The 26075-nt window shown below is 36.7% G+C and overlaps 3 protein-coding genes across 3 annotated transcripts; all 3 read left to right on the plus strand.

Annotated features, from left to right (window-relative positions):
- Positions 1–689: 689 nt before the first annotated feature.
- LOC101897683 (sphingomyelin phosphodiesterase) lies at positions 690–7868 on the plus strand. Its single transcript, XM_005183772.4, has 6 exons — positions 690–864; positions 2255–3164; positions 6514–7048; positions 7120–7302; positions 7362–7511; positions 7578–7868. Exons 1-6 carry the CDS (start codon positions 753–755, stop codon positions 7779–7781), a joined length of 2094 nt encoding a protein of 697 aa, XP_005183829.1. The 5' UTR covers positions 690–752; the 3' UTR covers positions 7782–7868.
- Positions 7869–8393: 525 nt separating this feature from the next.
- On the plus strand, positions 8394–15046 carry LOC101900732 (sphingomyelin phosphodiesterase). Its single transcript, XM_005183790.2, has 5 exons — positions 8394–8537; positions 12954–13857; positions 13910–14453; positions 14637–14816; positions 14882–15046. The coding sequence occupies exons 1-5, from the start codon at positions 8408–8410 to the stop codon at positions 15044–15046; spliced, it is 1923 nt and encodes a 640-aa protein (XP_005183847.1). The 5' UTR covers positions 8394–8407.
- A 4329-nt stretch (positions 15047–19375) lies between these two features.
- LOC101900910 (sphingomyelin phosphodiesterase 1) lies at positions 19376–25537 on the plus strand. The gene is made up of 6 exons (XM_005183791.4): positions 19376–19534; positions 21701–22604; positions 24271–24811; positions 24877–25056; positions 25125–25274; positions 25354–25537. Exons 1-6 carry the CDS (start codon positions 19420–19422, stop codon positions 25501–25503), a joined length of 2040 nt encoding a protein of 679 aa, XP_005183848.1. The 5' UTR covers positions 19376–19419; the 3' UTR covers positions 25504–25537.
- Positions 25538–26075: the final 538 nt, after the last annotated feature.

Consider the following 26075-nt stretch of genomic DNA (forward strand, 5'->3'; position numbering starts at 1 on the left):
TTTTTCTTTGAGTTTTGTACGTCAAAGATCGATTTTTACCAACTAACTTGCCCACCAACCCACTACATGCCAAATTTGAAGGCCCCTGTCGGTCACTCATCTTTTTTATGTATAAATATAGAATACTATCATTGCCTTGGACTTCTTTAAAGTGATCGCTGGTGGCCTCATAACATAACTTTATCAAATTATTTATTGTGTTTGTTCACGTGAAATTGTAAAGCACTTGAGAACAATTACAAAAAAGGTCGAACTACCGTTTTGAAAATAGAAAATTCCCGTGAACATATGTACAGGTGTTATAAAATCGCCAACAGTTGTTGATAGTTAACAAATTTCTATTACCGGAGATTGATAAGATTTCTCGGTATTTGTTATGGTTACGGTCACTCTATAATTACTTCAAGAGCCAGAAAGAAACAACAACAACAACAACTATGCAGATTAACAATATCTTTATATACTACGTAGCCTATCTACCATATCGAAGAGTAAACCACCAACAAACACAGCTGAACTTTCCCAAACGATTTTTCTGATTAGCGTTTATGGACTTGTGATAGTGGCCTTAATCGTAGCTAATCATTGATACGGTGGTCGATGATGATAATGATTAGGACAAAATGCAAAAGATTTTTTTTTTAAATTATTAAGACCCGAATCTATAAATTATAGCGTTTGCATGGCGTTGGGGTTTAGTTGGTTTTTAAACCGTTTACTATTGCTTTAATCGGTCTGCGGTCTCAATCGACATGCGGATTTTGTTATTAATTTCAACATTGTTGGCCACCGCATTGGCCTTCAATTTACCAGGAATACCTACCGAATTTACAGCCAACGATGCTGTTCTATCTGCCATATCGGGTGAGTGATAAGAGACGGATGTGAAGCACAGACAAAGTAGAAATAAAGAGTGAATGATAGTTCTCAACTAAATAATATGGACAGACACGCCATATTTTACCGGTGACTTATGTTCCTGAAGGACTTTTATTAACCTGTTGAATAAATCGTTGAAAATACCGGGTGAGATACAAAACTGCAACGCCATAATTTTTAATTTTTTTTTATTGAATGAGAGCAAAAATTTCGGAAATAGTATCAAATTTTAGAATAAGTTTAGATTTGTTCGAATTGGTCACCTTTGGCACGAATTATGGCCTATGAAACCGTCACACGCTGCCCTAATGTTGATCTGCGGTATTTTGGCCCATTCCCGGCAAAGCGCTTGCTTGAGGTGATCGACATTTTGGTATGTTTTAGTGCCAACCTTGCTTTCCAAAATACTCCAGAAACAATAGTCCAACGGATTGGTATCCGGAGATTTTGGTGGTCATTGTGCGCTGGAAATGAAGCGAGGAACCTCATTTTGTAACCATTCTGTTGTAATTTACAAGGTCTGCGGCCAAAATGTTAGCCTGCCCAAGGCTTTAATACACCCTCCAGAATATTTTCGCGATAATATTCGACGTTTATTTTGATGCCATGGTCGATTAATACGAGCGGAGAGCGACTATCGGCTGTTATGGCGGCCCACACCATCACCATAACCGGCGCTTGAGTTCTGGTGGCCAACCGAAGGGGCACCCTTTCAGCTGACCTCTTTGGCAAGTAAACACGATCATTTTGTTTGTTTACAAACTGCTGGACAACGAATGTTTTCTCATCGGAGAAAACCAAATTCGACAGTTCAACACTTTCGGCCAAGCGAACAACTTGTTAGCTCTTTTGAGTCTATTTTCTTTCTGTTGCACTTTTTGGAATTTCGATGGCTTTACCCCGAACTCATTTTTCAATATTTGCCGAATGGAATATTGTGATATGTTCAGCTCACGAGCCATTTTTCGGCCACTGCGACGCGGGTTTTGATCAAGTCGCTTCTTTACTTTTCGAACCATTTCTGCTGTGTTACGTCCACTTCCTTGACGTCGGGCTACGCTACCAGTATCACGGTAACGAGTGATAGTACGAGACACAAAAGATTTATTCACATTTAAATGCTGGAGTGCTCTAACGATAGTCACGCTTAAATTCCATCACGAATAACTTTTTTTTCTGAAAAATTCTTACCAAAATACTTTTGTACACTTGTAAACAGTATAATGAGCTCTCATTGGAATAATTTTAACAGCTGTCGGACGAGTGGCTTAGAAATGACAGCACTCTGTAGTTTGTTGCAGTTTTTTCATCTCACTTTGTAGAGGAGTCTTACCTTTATTACAAAATTATTTAATTTTTATTTTTATCGTTCTAGATGACATTGCAAGAAAATTCGAAAATGAATATATGAAATATCTGAAGACAGGTGTCGAGTCTGCAGTTTTGAAACAAATCTCCACACAATTGTCCCAATCTCACAGCAAAAAGGACATTTTCGTTAAAGAAGTGCATGAACTGGGAGCTGTCGATCAGTTCTTTGTCTGTGTAACATGCCGTGCAACTCTGAATGTTATTGCCCGTTCATTCCGTGATCCAGAAGGTGAATTGACCGGACCCAACAATAAGCCGATTATGAAGAAAATTGTTCTTGACATTTGTGATCGTTTAAAAATCCAAACCGAAGAAGTTTGTGAAGCTCTCTTCGAATCTCATTGGGACATTGCTGAATATATTATAACAAACACCGTCATCGATTCGCGCGAAATGTGTGGCCTCTTTATGCAATTGAGTTTCTGTGATACGGGTAAACATCCCGACTACGAATGGTCTTTGGCCGTTGACCAGTCAGTGCCTGAAGCCACAGAACCCAAATCTGATATTCCCTCTAAGAGTGAAAAAGATTTGAAAATCTTACATTTAACTGACATCCATCACGATCCCTGGTACAAGGCTGGCGCATTGGCTGAATGTGATGAGCCGCTGTGTTGTCAACGTCATAGCGAGGTGGCAGAGGGTACCTCAAAGGCGGCCGGTTATTGGGGTGATTATCGTGAATGTGATTTGCCATGGCAGACACTTGAAAATGCTTTCGATCACATTAAAACCACTCATAAATTGGATTATATTTATCAAACTGGAGATGTGGTGGATCACATGGTGTGGGGTACTTCGGATGAAAAGAATGAAGATGTCTACAAGAATGTTATTGAAAAAATGTATGAAGTATTCCCTGATGTTCCCGTCTATCCAACAATTGGTAATCACGAATCGCATCCATTGAATATGTAAGTACAAAATTCGGAAAGGATTTTTAAGAATAATTACTTACTTCATAACTCATACGCCTCTGATATTTCTGATCTTATGGAGCGTATGATTACTGCCGTAACGTATACGGCGTCAGTAGGAAACGGCTAGCTTATTTTGTGCTTCCCCAAGGTATGTGAGGTATGTTTATGTTGTCGTTCAGTTTATAACCTCTGGCGATATTCATTTCAAAAATTTAGTTTTCGGGTCGTTGATATTGGAAAATTCATTTTACATTTTTATGCACACATAGGAAGGGTATATTAAGTTTGTCATTCCGTTTTAAGTTTGTCATTCACTCTAGCTTCCGAACGAAATGAAGTAGATAAATAAAATTTTATTGAAATGCATTTTAGGTCCATAGAATTGTTGGAATTGGAAATGGGCCGTATAGGAACACATTTTGATATAGCCTCGGTATATGTAACTGTACAAACAGATTTAAGGTGTCTTGGCGGTTTTAGTCATATTTTTGAATAGAATTTGTAAATTGGAAGTTTGAAGAATCCCTGGCATTCATGATAAATAAATTTGTAAAATATTTTGTCTTGGCATGATCTCCCATAAAGGAAGTTTTTAATCATATTTTGAATGAAAGGCCAAAAGGACCGCTTAGATGACTCGCTTTAGGGTTAAAAATGTCGGCCAAACTAATCCTCGTATTGTTATCTGTAATATTTCCGAAGATAGTATATATCTTACATAAAAGGATTCTTAGCTCGAAATTTTCTAAAAAATTTGGAATAGAGGTAACCCTCCATTTAGGCTACTTTGCGATGTGAACTTTGAAAATGCCGATACATGTGTCTTCTATTTTTAGCTCAGCTTTTATAAACGGCTGGACTTTTTCTGTAATTATTAAAAATTTTGAATTTTGTCGCACAGTGTAATTTTAACCTTGAAAATGGAGTTTTATTGATTTTATTTGTTTAAAATTGTTGTTCTATATGACAATAGCTATAACTTTGTTTAAGAGAGAAAACCTAAATTCGAAGTATTTTACAAGGCCCCAAATGTTGGTTACCTATGAAATATTTACCCTTTCCACCATAAAGTCTTCAAAATCTTTCAGTTTCAAAGTTTACCGAAGAGGATATTAGTAAAACCGTTCCACAATGGACCCATATCCAATTTTTCAGTTCAAAACTATTTGAATATATCCATAAGTAAACCCTAGAAACCAACCCTTCACTCAATACCAAATTTAGCAACATTTAGTATGAATATCCAGAACAATCTACATCTATCCATTCTAGACACCAACAGTGATCCAAAATGTGTACCATTTTGTATTTTCCGAACAATTATGGTAGGCATTTGCAAAACTACAGCAACAACTATTGTACGCATTTCCAAAACCACCTCCATATTTCAATCCTCAGATACTAACAGACCCCTTAATATCAAATTTCAGGCTTTCAGCTCTATTCCTTCATCCAATACCAGTTTTCGTGCTATTTAGTATTTTTCGTACAATTATTGTACACGTTTCCAAAACCACCTCCATATCTCAATCCGAGATACCAACAGAGACCTAAATATCAAATTTGAGGATTGCAGGTCAACCCCTTCACCCAATATCAAATTTAGTACTATTTAGTACATTTCGTACGAATGTGGGATGTATTTCCAAACTTCCAAATCTCAAACACAGATACCATGAGTAATCTATATATCAAATTTCAGAACTTTATCGCTATATTTTCACCCAATACCAAATACAGTACCATTCAGTACTTTTCCTACAATTATAGTACACATTTCCGAAATCACATTTCCGACAATAGCAAATTTCAAACTTCAAGCGCCATATATTCAACCAAAACCAAATTGCACCAAATTTATTAGCATTTAGCACATATTTCCATATTCCGAACTTTAATTCCTAAACCTACGACCAATAGGGGACCCCAATACTAAATTTCAAAATTCCAGCTTCATCCGTTCATCCAAAACAAAACTCTCCCAAATTTAATACCGTTTAGTACCGTGTGTAAACTTAGTTGACATTTCCAAGACAATATTTATATATATCAAACTTATTTTCAAACCTTGATACTCATGCCAAATGTCAAGATTTTAATGCCAAATTAGAACTTTTCGTAACCTTAAAGTTTCGTTACCAAAAACACTTTGGTACATCCAACATGCAAAAATCGATTTTATTAATTATTGACAATCGATCTAAAATCGGGTTTAATTTCGAATCGAAAATAGAGGATTAAGGACAAAATCGATAGATCCGATGGAAAATATTCTTTAACCAGTAAAGAAAGTCCTAAAGTCGGGCGGGGCCGATTTTATGATACCCTACACCACTTTGCTAATTTAGTTGAACTCCACTTAATAATTAAAAGTTTTTATGGGAGAACATACACGCTATGATTATAATTATAATTTAAAATTCAAAGGACTAAATATGCCGAAACATTTGTATCTTTTAAATTCGGACATGTATTGCCCATTTGGTGCGAAATTAATTTGAAATCCAAATCTGAACCGATCTCGATAAAATTTAGCAAAGATATTTCTGAGCTGTATTTGATATTTTTCCCTGAATATCGTTGTTATGGAGTGCATATTACGGCTGTGGGTAACAAATACAATAAATCGGATGAACAATATATATGGGAGCTATAACTATATCTAAACCGATCTTCACCAAATTTGGCATACTACCTTCTAGACTAAATTCGGTCGTATATGCCAAATTCCATCCCATTTGGACAAATATTAGACGTTTGGTGCACAATAAATGGTAAATCGGACGAAATTATATATGGGAGCTATATCCAAATCTGAACCGATCTCGATAAAATTTAGCAAAGGTATTTCTGAGCTGCATTTGATTTGGTAGTATGTGCAAAATTCCATACTATTCGGGCTGATATTACACGTTTGGTGCACAATAAAATGCAAATCGGACGAAGATATATATGGGAGCTATATCTAAATTTTGACCGATTATCTCCAATTTCAATAGGGTTCGTCCTTGGGCCAAACAAATGTTGTTTGCAAAATTTTATCTCAATCGGATAATAAATGCGACCTGCATTTTGTTACAAGAATACATGGACAGACGGACGGACGGACGGACGGGCAGACGGACTGACATGCATAAATCAACTCAGAAAGTGATTCTATGCAGATCATCAAAAGGAACTATGGGTCTATCTCGTTTCCTTTTGCCTGTTACAAACAAATGCACAAAGACATAATACCCTGACCACCTTGTGGTGTAGGGTATAAAAATTGCAGCTAAACCTACTACCCACTAATGCTATTTATATTTTTATATTTCTCTCCCTCTCTCTCCCTCCTACGTAGGTTCTCGCCAGACTATGTGCCGGAATATGTAAATACCAGAAAATTATACGAAGTTTTGTATAACATTTGGTCGAAATATTTACCCGAAGATACCAAGAGCACGATTCTCAAGGGTGGTTACTATACGACATTGGTCAAGCCCGGTTTCCGTATTATTGCGCTGAACAACAACGATTGCTACACCGATAATTGGTGGATATTCCACAATGGTACCGATATGAAATCCCAACTGCAATGGCTGCACGAGGTTCTTTTGACCGCTGAAAAAGCCAATGAATATGTTCACATCTTGGCTCACATTCCCTCGGGTGATGGCACCTGCTGGAAGGTGTGGTCTCGTGAATATAATCGTATTATTGCCCGTTTCCGCAACACCATCAGTGGTATTTTCAATGGCCACACCCACAAAGATGAAATGAATGTTCATTATTCGAATGGCCATGCTGTGGGTATTTCATGGAATGGTGGTGCCCTGACCACATGGACCGATAAGAATCCCAATTATCGTGTCTATCAGGTGGAGCCAAGCAGTTATGTAAGTTGGAAAGCCTTAACACAAAAAAAATAGGTGCTTTAATTAATTTAATTTGTTGTGAATTTTTACAGCAAGTTGTTGACCATGAAACCTGGATTTTCAATTTGACTGAGGCCAACAATGCCGGCAAAGATGCCAGTCCCAATTGGTTCAAGGAATACACATTCTCAGAAGAGTTTACCAGCAATTTGAGTCCTGCCTCAATTGATTCATTCTTGGATAAAATGGCTGAGAATCCCGATCTGGTTAGAAAGGTAAGGAGCAATAATTTCTTTTTTTAAGTAAATCTAATCATTTCAATCCCCTTTTCCAGTTCTGGCGCTACAAAATGACATCTGCTGATCCCAGATTAGCAGAAGGTTGTGGAAAGTCCTGCCTTCTGAGCACTTTGTGTCGCATCGCCACCTCGGTGAATGATCAGAAGACACGTTGCGAAGAGCTGAAAGCCAAACTAAGTGTTGCGGTAGGTTTTTGAAAGAAAATATAAATATTTTTGCCATTCTCATCATTTGGCCTCTCTCTATTTCAGATCGACAATGAAAACAACAGCAGTTCCGAAGGTACGACCGCCGGTACAACTGCCAGCACTGCACCTACTCCAACCGGATCAACGACAGAATCTAATCCAAGCACAAAACCCCCCGGTGGTGGTGGTGATGGTGCCATGTCAATTACTGCCATTAGCCTGACATCATTGCTGGCCGCTCTCTTTGCCATCAAATGTTTGTTCTAAATTGTAAATTGAGATTATGACTGGAGAGAATTGCAATTGTTTTACGAAATAAAATAATTGAATAATTTTACTTAGATTTATTTAAAACATGTTGTGGTTTTTTAGGGAAAAATAAGTTTTCCAATTTCTACTCCAAATCCACAAAAATCGGAAATATTTTTCGTCCGGGTGGAAATTCTTTGCTACTTAGGGCCTGCTTGTTGTTAACCAGAACTTAACGCCAACCCCTTGATGTAGGTAAAGCCCCGTTGTTCCACGTTTAAAAAAATTAAACTTGACAAGTTTCTCCTACCGTTCCGAAACTTAATACACTGAAACACATTGAATATCTGGGCTTTTAATTTGTTACAAACAATTTCAATTGAGTTAATCCGACACCAAAGGTTAACTCTGCAACCAAATTAAGTACGGAAATCCGTATTGTCTTATCTGCAACTCCGCTGGATGTCACCACCCACCAATGACCTCTATTTCAATGTGGGCAATATCAGAGTAAGGCAGCCACCACGCTTACAACGTTCGCCTATGAAACTAAAATAAATCGTATGCGTTAAGTAAAACGTCAAGTGCAGAAATATATTCAGTTGACATTTTCATCTAAGCGAGTAGAAAACCACTAAAGCGGTATGAAAATAGTTTCAAGTTTAATTCTGATTTTCGGTTTGAGTTTCTTTGGAAGAGTGGTGGTAGCTTCCAATTTTATTGAGGTTGCGAGGAATTCCAATGCAAGCGATGAGGAATTGTCAACTGCTTCTGGTAAGTACGAGAACAGGGGGAATTATTTGTCCTAGGAAACTATTGTATCAGAGTCTGAGAATTTTTATCTGTAGAAAACAGAGTCTACAGATTATACTGTGTTTAATTTGTATACTACCCATATGGCCACAGAGGGTATAAATCACTTGATACGGCCATAACTTGGCTCATCGAAATAAAGGTTTTTAACCCTAGGTCTCTTAGGACCGAATTCGTATCAGGACATTTGGAATCGATGGACTAGAGGTGTCCGTCCCGTCCATCTGTCTGACTCTCGAAAGTAGTATTCGATCTGGTCCAAACTTGGTGCATTATAATATTATTATTAAACTTCGTTGACATTCGAAAATGGGCAACATCGGTCCACTCCTGATACCTCCACCACAAAAGTTGAAAATTTTCACGGAAAAAAATTACCATATAGATCAAGAAATTGTAATGCGATTTCATGAAAACTATGCAAATCCCAATACTTTTATCAGTGCTACGTCAGGTGCTAAATTGGACAATATCGGCCCACCCCCTCAAGTTCCTTACCCACAAAGAGTCATCATTTTGAATAATTATAATTCTTATGAAATTTGAAATAAGAGTTCGATTCCAATTTCATACATGCCAATATCTCCTCCAACATAAGATATGCCCACCGTCGACTTACAAAACAAGTCAATCTTGATGTATCTAAATATCTGGCATATTTGAATATTTCTCCCAACAAGAGAACTGATGTAAATATGGAATTTATCGAGGAACTCCTTTGTGGTTTTCCCACAAATTTTGCAATTTTTATTAGCAATTCGAATAAAATTAGAAATAAATTTTCGATTTCCTTTAAATTTTGCACATTCCAATAGTTTTGATCAATATTAGATGAAGTGTAATACGCATGAATACGCATCACAATATATTTATATAAATGAACATTGGCTGAGGACATACATACAACTGCACAAAACCTATTACCGAATACTCAAAAGGAAGGAAGAATTATCAAAACAGTGATTATTCTTCAAATATTCCCAAATTTTCAGAAGAACAAAAAACAAATATGTTTAATAAAAATTTACGATTTTCGGTCAGCTAGTATCCATTTAACGTTAATCAACATTATCTCGTTTTTTATACCCTCCACCTCCAGTATGGAGGCTATATTAAGTTTTTCATTCCGTTTGTAACACCTCGAAATGTAAATTTTAGACCCCACAGAGTATATATATTTTTGATCAGCATAAAATTCTATGTCGATTTAGCTATGTCCGTCCGTCCGTCCACTCTAGCTTTCGAACGTTATGAATTAGATTGATAAAATTTTACTCAAATGTATATTATGTATGCAGGACTTTGGTATTGAAAATGGGCCATGTAGGTCCACGTTTTGGTATAGCCCCCATATAACGGCACCTTCTGATATTCGGTATTTCGATGATTTAAGCGACATTATTCACCAGAACTGTTTCAAATTTTGTATTTGAAGTTCGTAATTAGGTATTACACCCTATGACAGAAAATTGTCTGTGCAGGTCCACGTCTTCGTATAGCCCCCATATAAAGGTACCTCCCGATATTGGGTGTTTGATTATTTTTGCAACATTATTCACCGGAATTGTTCCAATTTCCGTATTTGAAGTTCGTAATGGATACTACAGCCTACGACAAAAAATTGTCTGTGCAGGTCCACGTCTTCGTATAGCCACCATATAACGGTACCTCCTAATATTCGGTATTTTAATGATTTTAGAGACATTATTCACCGGAAGTGTTTCAAATTTGGTATTTGAAGTTCGTAATGGATACTACAGCAGAAAATTGTCTGTGCAGGTCCACGTTTTGGTATAGCCCCCATATAATAGCACCTCCTTACATTCGGTGTTTTGATGATTTTAGCTACATAATTCACCGAATTTTTTTTTTTCAAGTTTTGCATTTGAATATTGTAATAGCTAATCACAAAAGTTGCATATGCAGGTCCACGTCGTCGTATAAACCCTAATATAACGCCTCCATTCGGTATTTTTAAGATTTTAACAGGATTTTATTTTTTTGAAAATGGCTTTTATGGATGGATTTTATTTTTTTTCTGAGCTATATTTGATATATTTCCCTGAATATCGTTGTTACGGAGTGCATATTACGGCTGTGGGTAACAAATACAATAAATCGGATGAACAATATATATGGGAGCTATAACTATATCTGAACCGATCTTCACCAAATTTGGCATACTACCTTCTAGACTAAATTCGGTCGTATGTGCCAAATTCCATCCCATTTGGACAAATATTAGACGTTTGGTGCACAAAAAATGGTAAATCGGACGAAGTTATATATGGGAGCTATATCCAAATCTGAACCGATCTCGATAACATTTAGCAAAGGTATTTCTGAGCTGCATTTGATATATTTCCCCAAATATTGTTGTTACAGAGTGCATATTACGTCTGCGGAGGACAAAAAAAAACAAATCGGATGAACAATATATATGGGAGCTATAGCTATATCTGAACCGATTTCGATCAAATTTGGCATACTTATTTTCAGGCCTAATTTGGTTGTATGTGCAAAATTCCATACTATTCGGGCTGATATTACACGTTTGGTGCACAATAAAAGCAAATCGGACGAAGATATAATTTTGACCGATTATCTCCAATTGCAAAATTTCATCTCAATCGGATAATAAATGCGACCTGCATTTTGTTCACAAGAATACATGGACAGACGGACGGACGGACTGACATGCATAAATCAACTCAGAAAGTGATTCTATGCAGATCATCAAAAGGAACTATGGGTCTATCTCGTTTCCTTTTGCCTGTTACAAACAAATGCACAAAAACATAATACCCTGACCACCTTGTGGTGTAGGGTATAAAAAGCTAAAACGACAAGTGATCGTTGTCCTAATGTCTGTAATAGAGTGCAATTTGAAGTTAAGAAATGGAGGAATATCTCAGACGTAAGCAATGGACTGAAGTCCTTAAAAAATGATTTTCCTGCGTATAGGATTTTTACCAAAAATGGGGAGGTAAGCAGTTTAACCTGCCTTCTGGAGGTTTAGAAAAAAAAATTTCTTTGGGAATTCTAACAAATTTCTCAAAAATTTACTATATTTAGTCAGGACTAAAAAAATTAAAATTCACAATTTTTGTCTAAAACAATTCAAAACCAGTAAAGGAAGGTCAATAGTCAGACGGGGCCGACTTTATGATACCCTACACCACTATGCGTATGTAGTTTAGCTACCCGCAACATATAAACGTTTATATGGGAAATTATATAATGTATATCACACCAACTATGATAGTTTTTATGGCTTTTGAACAGTTATAAATTGAAAACGAAAGGAACTAATATATGGGAGGTATATCCGGCTCTGAGTCGATTTCCACTAAATTATATATTTCCACTAAAACATATATATCGAGCTATAGCTTTATCTGAACCTATTTTCACCAAAATCCATTTGAACTGATATTACTCTTTTGGTGCACAATAAAAGTGAATTCGGATGAAGATGCCGGCTGTCAGAATCTCTTATAACTTATATATGATCATGCATATATCTGAGCCGATTTTTACCAAATTCCACCCAATTTTGAATAATAATGCCCATTTGGTGCACAATAAAAGATAAATCGGACGAAGATATATATGGAAACTATATCTAAATATTAACCGATTATCTACAATTTCAATAGGGTTCGTCCTTGGGTCAATCAAATGATTTGTTAAAAATTTAATCTCGATCAGACAATAAATGCAACCTTTGTTTACAAAATTACATGGATAGACAGACGATCGAACATACATATATCGACTAAGAATCTGATTCTATGTAGATTGTCAAAGGAAACCATGTGTCTCTCCCGCTTCTTTCTCTCAATGTTACAAACAAACGCACCAAGACATAATATCCTGATCACAGTGTGGTGTAGGGTATAAGGATATAGGATTTTTTCCACAGAAGGACTTGTAAAAAAATGGTAAAAAGTCCAGGATATTGCTTGGATGATTTTGAAAATGTTTAAAACAAGTAGAAATGTTGACACCATTGACCATTGCCGACTACCTATATAAAACCCATATAATGACTAACAGAAGAAATATAAAAGTTCTTCAATCTATACAAGTTGCTTATTAAAGACCTATAAAAGGTATTCTGTAAATGGTATCCTGTAACTATTCTACTATTTATGACTCATAAACATTTATATGGTTATCCCTCTTTTCGTAAAGGCCCTACGGAAAGATATTTTTCTAAGGGATTTAATTTATTTCTAGATAATCTGTAAGGGTGGAGTTGTCTTAAGAAGTCCCACGGAAAATCCGTATTAGTCCCTTATTTGATCTTAAGGACCTAAGGAGGTCTGCTTTCCGTGAACGATAAATAGTCATTATTTTTTCTCTTTTTTGTAGAAGATTTAGCCCAAAAATATGCCGAGGAATATCTGCGCTTCGTTGAAACCGGCAAAGAATCAAAAGATTTAATCGACTTGACAGCCCAGCTTAGAGAAACTCAAGGAAAGGAATGTCTATTTCGTAATCTTCCCCAACAATTGGATGAGGCACAGGAGTTTTTCACCTGTACTACATGTCGGATAGCTGTACACATCATAGTTTGGGTATTACGTACCGCTGTTAGCAATGAACAAGCTGCCGAACTGGCCAAAAAGGCCTTCATCTATTTTTGTTCAAGTGTACAAATTCAAACAGCTCCAGTTTGCGAGGGTCTATTTAATTTAAATTGGCCTATTCTATATTTTATACTGATGAATTCCAACATAAGTCCAAAGACAATCTGTGGTTTCCTACCGATACAATTTTGCCGCTTCGAACAGCCTGGATTTAATTGGATTCTAAATATTGATAACAGCAAATGGCCTTTGCTGGCGCCCAAGGCGGATGTGCCCCGAAAGACTCCTTTTGATTTGAATATTTTACATTTAACGGATATACATAACGATCCGGAATATATGGCCGGTTCGTGGGCCGATTGCAAAGAGCCGATGTGTTGTCGTGCCTCTTCGACTGTAGCAGGTAAAGAGTCAAATCAATCAAGGGCTGGGTATTGGGGTGACTATCGTAATTGTGATGTACCTTTGTATATGGTAGAGAATGCCTTGGAACACATAAGGAGTGAAAATGGAAGAATTGATTATATCTATTATACCGGAGACATAATGCCGCATAATATATGGTCCACCACCAGGGATGGAAATTTGGAGTTGATAAGCCAAATATATGGACTTTTGGAGAGAAGATTCCCTGGAATTCCAGTGTATCCATGTGTGGGAAATCATGAAATGCATCCAGTTAATACGTGAGTATTTCTTTTTTTTTATTTGAAATTTTAAACATATTTCCCATTTTAGATTTGGCCATGAAAACGTGCCAAGCGAATTCCATCCATTTTGGCTGTATGAACATTTGTGGTCAACATGGCAGAGATGGCTACCGGCAGACACCAAAGAGACCATTATCAAAGGTGGTTATTACACCGTCTCCCCGCGACCTGGTTTTCGTATAATTTCCCTAAACAATATTGATTGTTATCTCCTCAATTGGTGGATATACTATGATGGTGGCAATCACACAAGCATTCCACAGTTGAATTGGTTACATGATACCCTTTTGAAGGCTGAGGAAGCAGGCGAATTTGTTCATATACTAATGCATATACCATCGGGAGATTCTCAGTGCTGGACGGTGTGGGCCAGGGAATATAATCGTGTTGTTGAACGTTTCAGTCACACAATTGGTGGTATCTTCAATGGTCATACCCATCATGATGAATTTGAAGTACATTATTCGTCGAAGGGTTATCCCATGGCCATCTCATGGAACGGTGGAAGTTTGACGGCATATACAATGAAAAATCCAAATTATAGGATATATGAAGTGGAACCAAAGACATATGTAAGTAAAGCATATATAAAATGAGATAAATAACAAACATTTGATAGATACGCCAGGGAGCCGCTCTGTCCTTCCTCATCTACAATTCTTATTTCAATAGGCAACAATAAAAATAAAATTTTTTGTCTATTTCAAAATAAGTAGTTCCTAAACTTTTTGTATCCAAAATATTTTCGTTTACAGCAAGTTGTTGATCATTCCACCTGGATATTCAATTTGACCGAAGCCAACGCATATGGCGACCAACGTTCTCCCCAATGGTTTAGGGAATATCAATTTTCTGAATTCACTGAAAATTTAAGTCCAGCTGGAATAGATGCTTTACTCGACAAAATGGCAACAAATCCAGAGATCCTACGTCAGGTAGGTACAATGGACATATTTCACAAATTGTTAAAAATATATATAAAAATTATAATTTCTTACAGTATTGGAAATATAAAACGTTGTCCTCAGATCCCCTTTTAGATATGGGATGTAATAATACCTGCCTCTTGAATACCATTTGTAATCTGGCAACATCAGTTTACAATCAAAAGGAACGTTGCAAAGAACTGCAAGCAAAATTAAAAACGGCGTTGAGTTCGGAATAAAATATTTACTTTTTATTTTACTTCATAATTATGTCCATATATAAAAGTAATAATCGTTTTTAGTAAAAAAATAATATTTATTTGAGTTTTATGAAAAGTTTGATCAATTGTGCCAGAAGAAGTGAAACGATGTAGGGAATAGAACGGACACAAATGTTCAATAGTCCATCCTAAATTATATATCGTAGATCCATAATGATATTGGGGTATTATGATGTTTGAATTTTAAAAGAATTGTCTGGGAAAATGCGAAAGACATCATAGACAGCATCATAGCAAATGTCATTTCTAAGCCACTCGTCCGACAGCTGTTAAAATTATTCCAGTGCAAAAGCATTTTGGGGAGAATTTTCAAGAAAAAAAAGTTATTCGTTATGGAATTCAAGCATGATAGTGTAATTTTTTTTATATTTGAGTGGAAAACCACCAGTGGCTATCGTTAGAGCACTTCAACATTTAAATGAATCTTTTGTGTCTCGTACCATCGCTCGTTACCGTGATGCAGGCAGCGTAGCCCGATGTCAAGGAAGTGGACGGAAGAAAACAGCAACATCAGCAGAAATGGTTCGAAAAGTAATAAAGCGACTTCATCGCAGTGGCCGAAAAATGGCTCGTGAGCTGAACATATCGCAATATTCCATTCGGCAAATATGGAAATATGAGCTCGGAGTAAGGCCATTGAAATTCCAAAAAGTACAAGAACTTACACCGCAACAGAAAGAAAATAGACTCAAAAGAGCTAAAGAATTGCTTCGCTTTGCCTAAAGTGGTGAACTGCCGAATTTGGTTTTCTCCGATGAGAAAATATTCGTTGTCCAGCAGTTTCTAAACAAACAAAATGATCGTGTTTACTTGCCAAAGAGGTTGGCTGAAAATGTGCACCTTCGGTTGGCCACTAGAACTCAAGCGCCGGCCGTGGTGATGGTGTGGGCCGCCGTAACGGCCGATGGTCGCTCTGCGCTCGTATTAATCGATTTTGGCATCAGAATAAATGCGGAATATTATCGCGAAAATATCCTGGAGGGTGTATTAAAGTCTTGGGCAAACATTTTGGCCGCAGACCTTGGACATTCCAACAGGACTCGCACTCAGCACGTGCCACCCAAGAATAGTTACAAAATGAGGTTCCTCGCTTCATTTCCAGCGCACAATGACCACCAAAATCTCCGGATATCAATCCGTTGGACTATTGTGTCTGGAGTATTTTTGAAAGCAAGGTTGGTACTAAAAAGTACCAATGTGTCGATCACCTCAAGCAAGCGCTTCGCCGGGAATGGGAAAAATATCGCCGAGCAACATTCGGGCAGTGTGTGACGGTTTCATTGGCGTTTGAAGGCTATAATTCGTGCCAAAGGTAATCAATACGAACAAATCTAAACTTCTTCTAAAATTTGATGCTATTTTTGCTTTCATTCAATAAAATTAAATGTAAAAATTATGGCCTTTGACTTTGTTGCAGTTTTTTATCTCACCCTCAATATGGGTAAACCTTCGTTTACGTTTTAGTCATAATTTCTATACAATTTCCGTATTTTGTGTATTTATACCCTCCACCATACACAGCATGTAGGGTATATTTTGTGCCAATCCGTTTTCAATTCAACGAAGCATTTTCGACCCCACAAAGGATATATTCTTGAGTAGCAAAAAATCTATGTCGATTTCCCATGCCCATCCGTCTCTCTGATCCTGGAAATCACTCTAGTTTTCGAACGAAATAAAGTAGGTTCATAAATTTTTACTCAGATTTGCTGTAAGTCTGCAGGACTGTTCCAATTTATAATGGGCTATATGGGTCCACATTTTTGTATAGGCTCCATATAACAATTATAAACCGAATTGGTTGTAAATTGGTAGTATGTATTCCCAGTATGTAGGAGTCATCCTTGCCGAGAACTGTACATATAGGTACATGAGTAATTTTGACGGCATTTTTCAATTTAATTGTGATAATCTTGGTGTTTGGAGTTCGTATAGGCACCAGGATAATTGATAATTGGCTGTAAAGATCCACGTTTTTGTGTAGCTTCAAACAACTTCAATACAGGGTTGTCCATATTCGACGGACCCATCTGGCAACGCCATAACTTTTGACAGAGATGTCACATCGCTTAATTACATACCGCGTTTGAAGCGTCAGTCTAAGCAGATTTTTACCATGAACCAATACACGCCACGCGAGCGCTCTGAAATAGTTGAAATTTACAAGAAGTCAATTGTGAAAACTCAACGTGCTTTTAAAACATTAAAAAATGTGAGAAGTGCGCCTTCTAAGAACACCATTAAGCGTTTATACGAAAAATTTTCGAGTGGTAAGGCTCTTTCTAATCCGAAGAGGCCATATAAAAGTCGACCAAGGCGATCGGCCGAGAATATCGTTGCCGTACGAGCCAGTGTTTAGAGGTCCCCAAGAACATCAACGCCGTTCTCAGCAGTTAGGCATGGCTCGGTCCACTTTACAACGGATTATTCGCATTGATTTGCATTTGTTCCCGTACAAAATTCAATTGACGCAAAGAATGTTGCCTGCGGACAAGCCTCGTCGATTGGAATGGGCCCAAAGGGCCCAAAGGTCCGTCGAATATGAGCAACCCTGTATGTGATATGTGAAAATGAAAAGCTTCCGAACGCAATGAAGTATGTTGATAACATTTTATTCGAATGTATATTATGTATGCAGGACTTTTGGTATTGAAATTATAATGGTAGCTCCCTATTTTCGGTATTTTGGTGACATTATTCAACGGAAATGTTTCAAATGGATACTACAGCCTATGACAGAAAATTGTCTGTACAAGTCCACGTCCTCGTATAGCCTTCACCGGAATTGTTTCAAATTTGATATTTGAAGTTCTTAATTAATACTACAGCCTATGACAGAAAATTGTCCGTTCAGGTCCACGTCTTCGTGTAGCCCCCATGTAACGACACCTCCCGATATTCGGTATTTTGATGATTTTAGCGACATTATTCACCGGAAATGTTTAAAATTTGGTATTTGAAGTTCGTAATGTAAACTACAGCCTATGACAGAAAAAATATCTGTGCAGGTCCACGTTTTGGTATATCCCCCATATGATGGTACCTCAATATACTCGGTATTTTGATAATTTTAGCTACATGATTCACTGATTTTTTTTAGTCTCGTATTTGAATATTGTAACAGAATTTTTAACGGATTTTATTTAAAAAAAATGCCTAATTCGTTCCATATAGTGGGGGGTATTCAAAGTAACGACATTTTTCAACGAAATTTTTAGCATTTTGTAAGTATTCTTCAAATGGTGGAGGGTTTTGAGCGGGCTGAACTTATCTGCTTTTTTACCTGTTATTATATAAAATTATTTATTAAAATTGAATAATTACGGAAAATTAACAATAGAGTTCCTGGTTTTAGTATATATTTTATATCCCTAGTCATTGTGTCTCCTTTATTGGAATGTGTAGTGACTAATGCTACTTGAGTTTAATAAAGTTGATCTACATATCGGTAGATGGCCTACTCTAATACCGAGTACCACAGTATATTCATCGGGGTAACCACCGAACCCTCATGGCAAGCGGTAGGCTGTTAGCAATTGAAATTTGTGAATATTTATTAACATCATTGCCAGGCTCCCCTACCGCAAATAAGGATCATAGAAATTTGTATAATTAGATCATAGAATTAGTATATATACTTCAGATGGAGCAGAGAAAGATACAATTATTTTTTGTACATATTACCTGATTAAGACTATTAAGAGAATATGACTCAGTGGAAGGTGGAAGAAAAGAACCCTAACGTTATTCGATTTCATTGTCTTATAAAAATGATCAAACTATTATGGTTTGGCAAATGTTCTCCAACTAATGACAAGTATTTCAATTCCTTCCCCCTACTTTCCTATACCAAAGCTTTCCTAGGATTTTAGACCAAAAAACAACGGAATAGTGGTATCCGAGTAATTTGTACTGACGAGAAAATGTTTGCAGTAGGAATTTGAAAAATCTTAGGGCCAGACAATATTCTATTAATAGGAATGAATCAATTTTCATGTAGCTCAGGACCTTAGCCATTTCGTTAACAGCAAACAAACCACTTACCCCCAACGTGCTTGCAAACAATGATATTTAAATTTGTTGCTTATAACAAGAAATAACTTTCGATAAGCCTTATACATAATACAATGCCGATGTAGTTTTTTTTTTTTTTTTTTTTTTTTTTTTTTTTTTGTTGGTTCAACGAAGTAATCTGCCAATGTTTAATCTATATTATAGCCATATTATTTATTAACTTTTCTGCTTAACAGACGTGCCTTTTTAATAAGCAAATTGAAAAAGAGGAATTTAGTCCGTCTTTAGACTCGAAACGATTAGCACGTTTTTTGGCAATGTTACGGAAATTCTTAATTCTGGCCCTATTGGCCATTACAACAAGTGCTCTGAACTTACCCGGTGTACCAGTTGAGTTTACCGAAGATGATGCAGTTATTTCGGCTATTTCGGGTGAGTTATTATTTTGCTGAAAAGAAAAAAAAACACAAAGAGGTTTACACAAACTATTGTGTTGAAAATATTGTTGTTATATTTAAGGAGCCTTAATCTGGAGGTGGATAAAATTATTGTTTCTATAAAAAAATTAAAAAAAAAATCATCAGAAAATGTTTAAAAATGTAAAGTTTTTTTTTGGCAAAAGTATGAAACTTCTCGAGAAAATCCTTTAAAATATAATCATGAGAAATCTTGCCACCTGAAAAAAAAATATATAAACATGCCCAAAAATTGGTCCAAATAGTTAGTTTTATAGGAGTATCACGATCTTTTAAAAAATTTGATTTGTTTTCATCCTAGAAAGAATAAAGTTGGTTTGAATTGGAATATACGTGAACTAGAAAGAAAGTTGTAGTAATCACCATTTGGAACCAATTTGGAAATTTTCAAAAAGCTAAAAATTCTGTTAAAATCTTAAAAATACTGAATGTAGTTATTAGGGTCTATACGACGACGTAGACCTGCATAGGCAACTTTTGTCATAAGCCATTACAATATTCAAATGCGAATCGGTGAATAATGTTGAGAAAATTAACAAAATACGGAATATAGGGAGCTACACCAAAACGTGGACCTGCACAGACAATTTTCTGTCATAGGCTGTAATATCCATTACGAACTTCAAATATAAAATTTGAAACAATTCCGGTGAATAATGACGCTAAAATCATCGAAATACCGAATATCATTTCGTTCGGAAGCTAGAGTGATTTCCACAGACGGATAGACAGCGCTAAATCGACAAACTTAATATACCCTCCATACTATGGTGGAGGGTATAAAAAGTGAGGAAAGGTTTTAAAGACAGAAGTATAGTTTGCAGGTTGGTCTGTCTAGGCGTGGTCGAAGAACGTTAGGGTTTCTATCTTTCACCTGTCAAATAGTCTATGTTTCTTGTTAGATAACTTCTGCATAGTAGGTGAGGATCTCTATATCTTCTTTATCTTTACATAGTCCACAGTAGTCAGGATCACTGTTATCCACCTTGAGCTAAGATATCTGATATGCAGTGCCCAGTCAGTATACCTACTACAATTCTTAAATCAGAACTATTATGTGATTAAAAGGAACTTGTTCAACTTCTGGGGATTACCGGATGGCCTTAGAAAGTCATGAATGGCTTTTGGGCCGTCTGATTATCGACACATACAGGGTGAGATAAAAAAAAACTGCAAAAAAGACAAAAGCCAAATTTTTAATTTTTCTTAATCTGCGGCCAAAATGATTGTAAGCCCAGGGCTCTAATACACCCTCCATTTATACTGATGCCACGGCCGATTAATACGAGGAGAGAGCAACCTTCGGCTGTTTTAGCGGCACACAACATCACCATGGCCGACGCTTGAGTTCTAGTGGCCAGACAAAGGTGTTCATTTTCAGCTGATCTCTTTGACAAGTAAACACGATCATTTTGTTTGTTTTCAAACTGCTGACAACAAATGTTTTCTCATCGTAGAAAACCGAATTTGGTAGTTCACTAATATCGGCCAAGCGAAGCAACTCTTTAGCTCTTTTGAGACTTTTTGGAATTTCAATGGCTTTACCCCGAACTCATTTTTCAATGGAATATTGCGATATGTTCAGCTCAGAAGCCATTTTTTGGGCACTGCGAAAATTCTCACCAAATTCCTTTTTACGCTTTTAAACAATATAATGAGCTGTCACTGGAAAAATTTTAACAGGCTTAGAAATGACAGCAGTCTGAAGTTGGTTGCAGTTTTTTATCTCACCCTGTACATCCACAATAAAGTGGTCACTAATCAAATATAACTAAAATACTCCGCCAATTGTATCGTTTCTAAAATGTGTATTTTGGTCATAAATCCAAAATAATTTTTTCAAAATATTCAAATCTACATTGCGATAGATTGACGTTATTAAAAAACTTATATTTAGTAAATATCAGATCAGATTAAGCATTGGCACTTAAGATAAACGTGTTACTACCTGTGTTAGTATATCATCATGTTGATAAAATAAAAGTGTGTTGTTGTTGTTGTTTTACTTTCCTTATAAATGAACTGTGTACCTCGTTATCTATAAAGTTTGCTACTACAACACCTGGCAAAAACAAAATTCATATGCTAATTAAAAACAAAATACATTTCTTTTGTACTCTAGATGAAATTGCAAACAAATATGCCGATGAATTTATGAAATACATGGAGACAGGCATTGAATCTGCCAGTATGAAACAAATTTCCACCCAATTGGGGAGATCATATAAAAAAGAAATCTTCACCACCAGTCCCAATGAATTGAGTAGCATCAATCAGTTTGTCGCCTGTACCACCTGTCGTGCCGTTGCCAATGTTGTGGCACGTACCTTCCGTTCCAGTGAGGGTGAACTTAATGGTCCAAATGCCGAAGCTGATACCAAAAAGGTCTTACTCATTTTGTGTGATAAATTGAGAATACAAACCGAAGAAGTTTGTTCGGGTCTCTTTGATTTGTACTGGGACATTGTCCACCATATTGTTATGAATACAGGTGGTGATGCTCGTTCCATGTGTGGCATGTTACCCATTAGTTTTTGTCAAATCGAAAGCAAAGACTATAACTGGAGTGTCGAAGTTGATGCCACCAAGGGACCAATGACAGCACCCAAATCGAGCGTACCCAAAAAGACCGATAAAGATTTGACCGTTGTTCAAATAACCGATATCCATTACGATCCAGATTATAAGGTCGATTCGCTGGCCGATTGTGAGGAACCTTTGTGTTGTCGTGTAACACCAGCAAGTGGCATTTCCGATGAAGCTAAAGCTGGTTATTGGAGTGATTACCGTGGCTGTGACTCACCTTTGTATATGGTCGAGGATGCCTTCGATAATGTCAAGAAAAATCATCCAAAAATTGACTATATCTATCAAACTGGTGATATTGTTCCACACAATGTTTGGTCCACAACCAAGGAGAGCAACAAGGCAATGTTAACGGAAATTAATGATTTGATTTCAAAGAAATTCCCAGATGTTCCAGTATATTCCATTGTGGGTAATCATGAACCGCATCCAACCAATGTGTAAGTATCTAAAAATACCCAAAACGAGATTTTTTTTAAATTTGAAAAGTTCATACTTGAATGTAACGAAGATTATGACATTTACTTCAATCATCTACCTTCTTTGCCATAAAATCCGCTATTTTACGGCGAACTTTGCTCAGACAAAATATAAAAAGGAAACAAATATTTTCAAATGTTGATCCATTGTGAGGGAGGTACCAGAAGGAGTGGACCGATATATCCCATCTTCACAACAGATCTTGTGTCAGTAGAAATAATGGGATATGTGAAATATAAAGAGAACCTAATGCTTATTTGGGATTTTGTTAACATTTTGGTTATTCAAAACTTTGACCCTTTGTGGGAGACCTACCAGAAGGAATGTTCCGATCTCTACTGTCTTTACAAAAGATCGTGTGTTATTAGAAATATCCAGATGTGAAGGGTCTAAAGGATATTCAAAATTCCTAACTTTTGTGGGGGGAACACTTCGTGGTGTAGACCGATATTATTCATTTTTGCACCTGACCTAGAACTGATGCAAATATTAGGATTTGCAAAGTTCGAGCAAAATCGGATTATCGCTTCTCTTTCTGTGCAGAAAAAAATATTTTTTTGAAAATTTCGAACTTTTGTGGGGAAGGCACCTGAAGGAGTGGACTAATATATTACATCTTAACACCAGACCTTGGGTTAATCAAAATAATGGGATGTGCGAAATTTGAAGACAATCGGACTCTTACATCACATTTTATAAGAGTTGTAATTATTCAAAATGTTGACCTTTTGTTGGAGAGGTACTTAATGGAGTGGACCTGACCTAGAACTGATGCAAATATTAGGATTTGCAAAGTTGGAGCAAAATCGGAGTATCACTTCTCTTTCTGTGCAGTAAATATATTCTTTGAAAAATTCGGCCTTTTTTGGGGGAGGGACCAGAAGGAGTGGACTGATCACCGAACTCGATCTAAGTTTGACAAAAATATTACGATGTACAATGTTTGGACCAAATCGGATACTCCCTTCGAGAGTTATCGTGCGCACTAGCCAGCTAGACAAACGGGCGGACACACATCGCTAGATCGACTCCAAATGTCCTGAGACGGATTTGGTCCAAAGAGACCTAGGGTCTAAAACTGTTATTTCGTCTAGGAACGTTTTGGTCGTATCAAATGATATGTACTCTCTCTAGCCATATGGCTGAGGGTATAAAAAAAACTATAATCGGGGTTTACCCATACACTGACAAGGGCTAAACTAAAAATGTCATTGGCCCACCATATAAACCAATGTTATTTGAAGTAATTCCGCCCACCATATAAAATTTCAAAGTTCTAAACTAAATATGGCTAAATTAAGTTGAAAATAGTGGGCTCTTGATATGGTTGAGACTATAAAAAGGCCCTAAAAAAGTTTTGCATGATAATCCAAAAGTGTTCTGGTGTTTCCATCAAAAAACGAATAAAATTTAATCTTCTTTAATTTTCCCACACCTCTGACTGGTTGTGTGTTCCAGAGACTCTTGAAGTCTACTACAAGCTTTAATATTTTTGGCTTTATAATTATAAAAACATGTTTCGTACGGGTCCACATTGTAGAAATTCAATTCATTGATATAAATGTGAAGCAAGGACTCATTTTTTCCAAAAAAAAATATCTAAACTGGTTTTTCATCTCTTTTCAGTTTTGGCCATGAAAACGTTCCATCTGAGATGAGTGTCAGTTGGTTGTATGAACACTTGTGGAACATTTGGAAACGTTGGCTGCCAGAGGAAGCTAAGGAAACTGTTCTAAAGGGTGGCTACTATACGGTATCACCTCAACCTGGCTTACGCGTCATTGCGCTGAACAACAACGATTGTTATTTGTTCAACTTTTGGGTCTTCTATGATGGTAAGGGCACATCACAACCTCAATTGGACTGGCTACACAAAACACTATTGACTGCCGAAAAAGCTGGGGAAAAAGTTCACATTTTGGCTCACATTCCTTCGGGCAGTTCAGACTGTTGGTCTGTTTGGGCACGTGAATATAATCGCATTATTGAGCGTTTCAGTGACACCATCAGCGCCATCTTCAATGGTCACACTCACAAGGATGAAATGATTTTGCATTATTCCGAAAATGGTCACCCCATGGCCATTTCCTGGAACGGTGGTAGTTTGACTTCATACTCGGACAAGAATCCCAATTACAGGTCCTATGAAGTAGAACCAGCTACATATGTGAGTGAATCTTCTATTTTTATATATTCTTTGTTCGTTTTTCATATTTTGCTTTCTGATTACAGCAAGTTGTTGATCACTCCACGTACATTTTCAATTTGACCGAGGCCAATGAACATGGCGATCATCGCGCCCCAGTGTGGTTCAAAGAATATCAATTCACCGATTTTACCAATGACTTGAGTCCTGCCGGTATTGATGCCTTATTTGAAAAAATGTCCGAAAATCCAGAGGTTTTGCGCAAGGTTAGTTCAATTCAAAATTTAACAATAATTTGAAATTTTGAAATATTTTTTTTTTGTCTACCTTCCAGTACTGGCAATACAAAGTAACTTCGGCTGATCCCAAAATACAAAAAGGTTGCGATAAAAAATGTATGTTAAGTACAATGTGCTCCTTGGTAACCTCTGAATATGGCGAGAACAAACGATGCAAGGAATTGAAAGCAAAATTATCCGATTCTGTAAGTTATTCGAAATTATTTTTCAGTTCTTTTATTAGTAATTTGTTTATTGATTATTTACTATATATTTATGATTCAGTTGGACAATGAAAAACCCACCGAAGCTCCTACAACCACATCTGCTCCTGAAACCACAAAGGCTCCTGGTGGAGATGGTGCTGCCTCTCTAACAGCTTCCATTACCTCAATTGTTGCTCTGCTCTATGTTATTAAACAAATACTGTTGTAAGATATACTAATAAATTATTTAAAAATAAATAGAATTTTAAATCGTTATATACATAATGGGGCTGGATTCTTGTTCTAAAAAATCGAATCGGAAATCGGCTAGATTAACGAATACAGCGACTTTTTCTTAAAAATTTGTCGTTATATTTTTACAACTTCAGACTGCTGTCATTTCTAAGCCACTCGTCCGAAAGCTGTTAAAATTATTCCAGTGAAAGCTCATTATTTTGTTTACAAGCGTACAGAAGCATTTTGGTGAGAATTTTCCAGAAAAGAGTTATTCGTAATGGAATGTAAGCGTAACAGTGTGATTTCTTTATATTTGGCTGAAAAACCACAAGTGGCTAACGTTAGAGCACTCCAGCATTTAAATGTGAATAAATCTCGCTCGTTACCGTGATACTGGTAGCGTAGCCCGACGTCAAGGAAGTGGACGGAAGAAAACAGCAACATCAGCAGAAATGTTTTGAAAAGTAAAGAAGCGACTTTATCGAAACCCGCGTCGCAGAGGCCGAAACATGGCTCGTGAACTGAACATATCCCAATATTCCATTCGGCAAATATTGAAAAATG

Source organism: Musca domestica, unplaced genomic scaffold (genome assembly GCF_030504385.1).
Source record: "Musca domestica strain aabys unplaced genomic scaffold, Musca_domestica.polishedcontigs.V.1.1 1, whole genome shotgun sequence".
In the NCBI taxonomy this organism is placed as follows: domain Eukaryota; kingdom Metazoa; phylum Arthropoda; class Insecta; order Diptera; family Muscidae; genus Musca; species Musca domestica.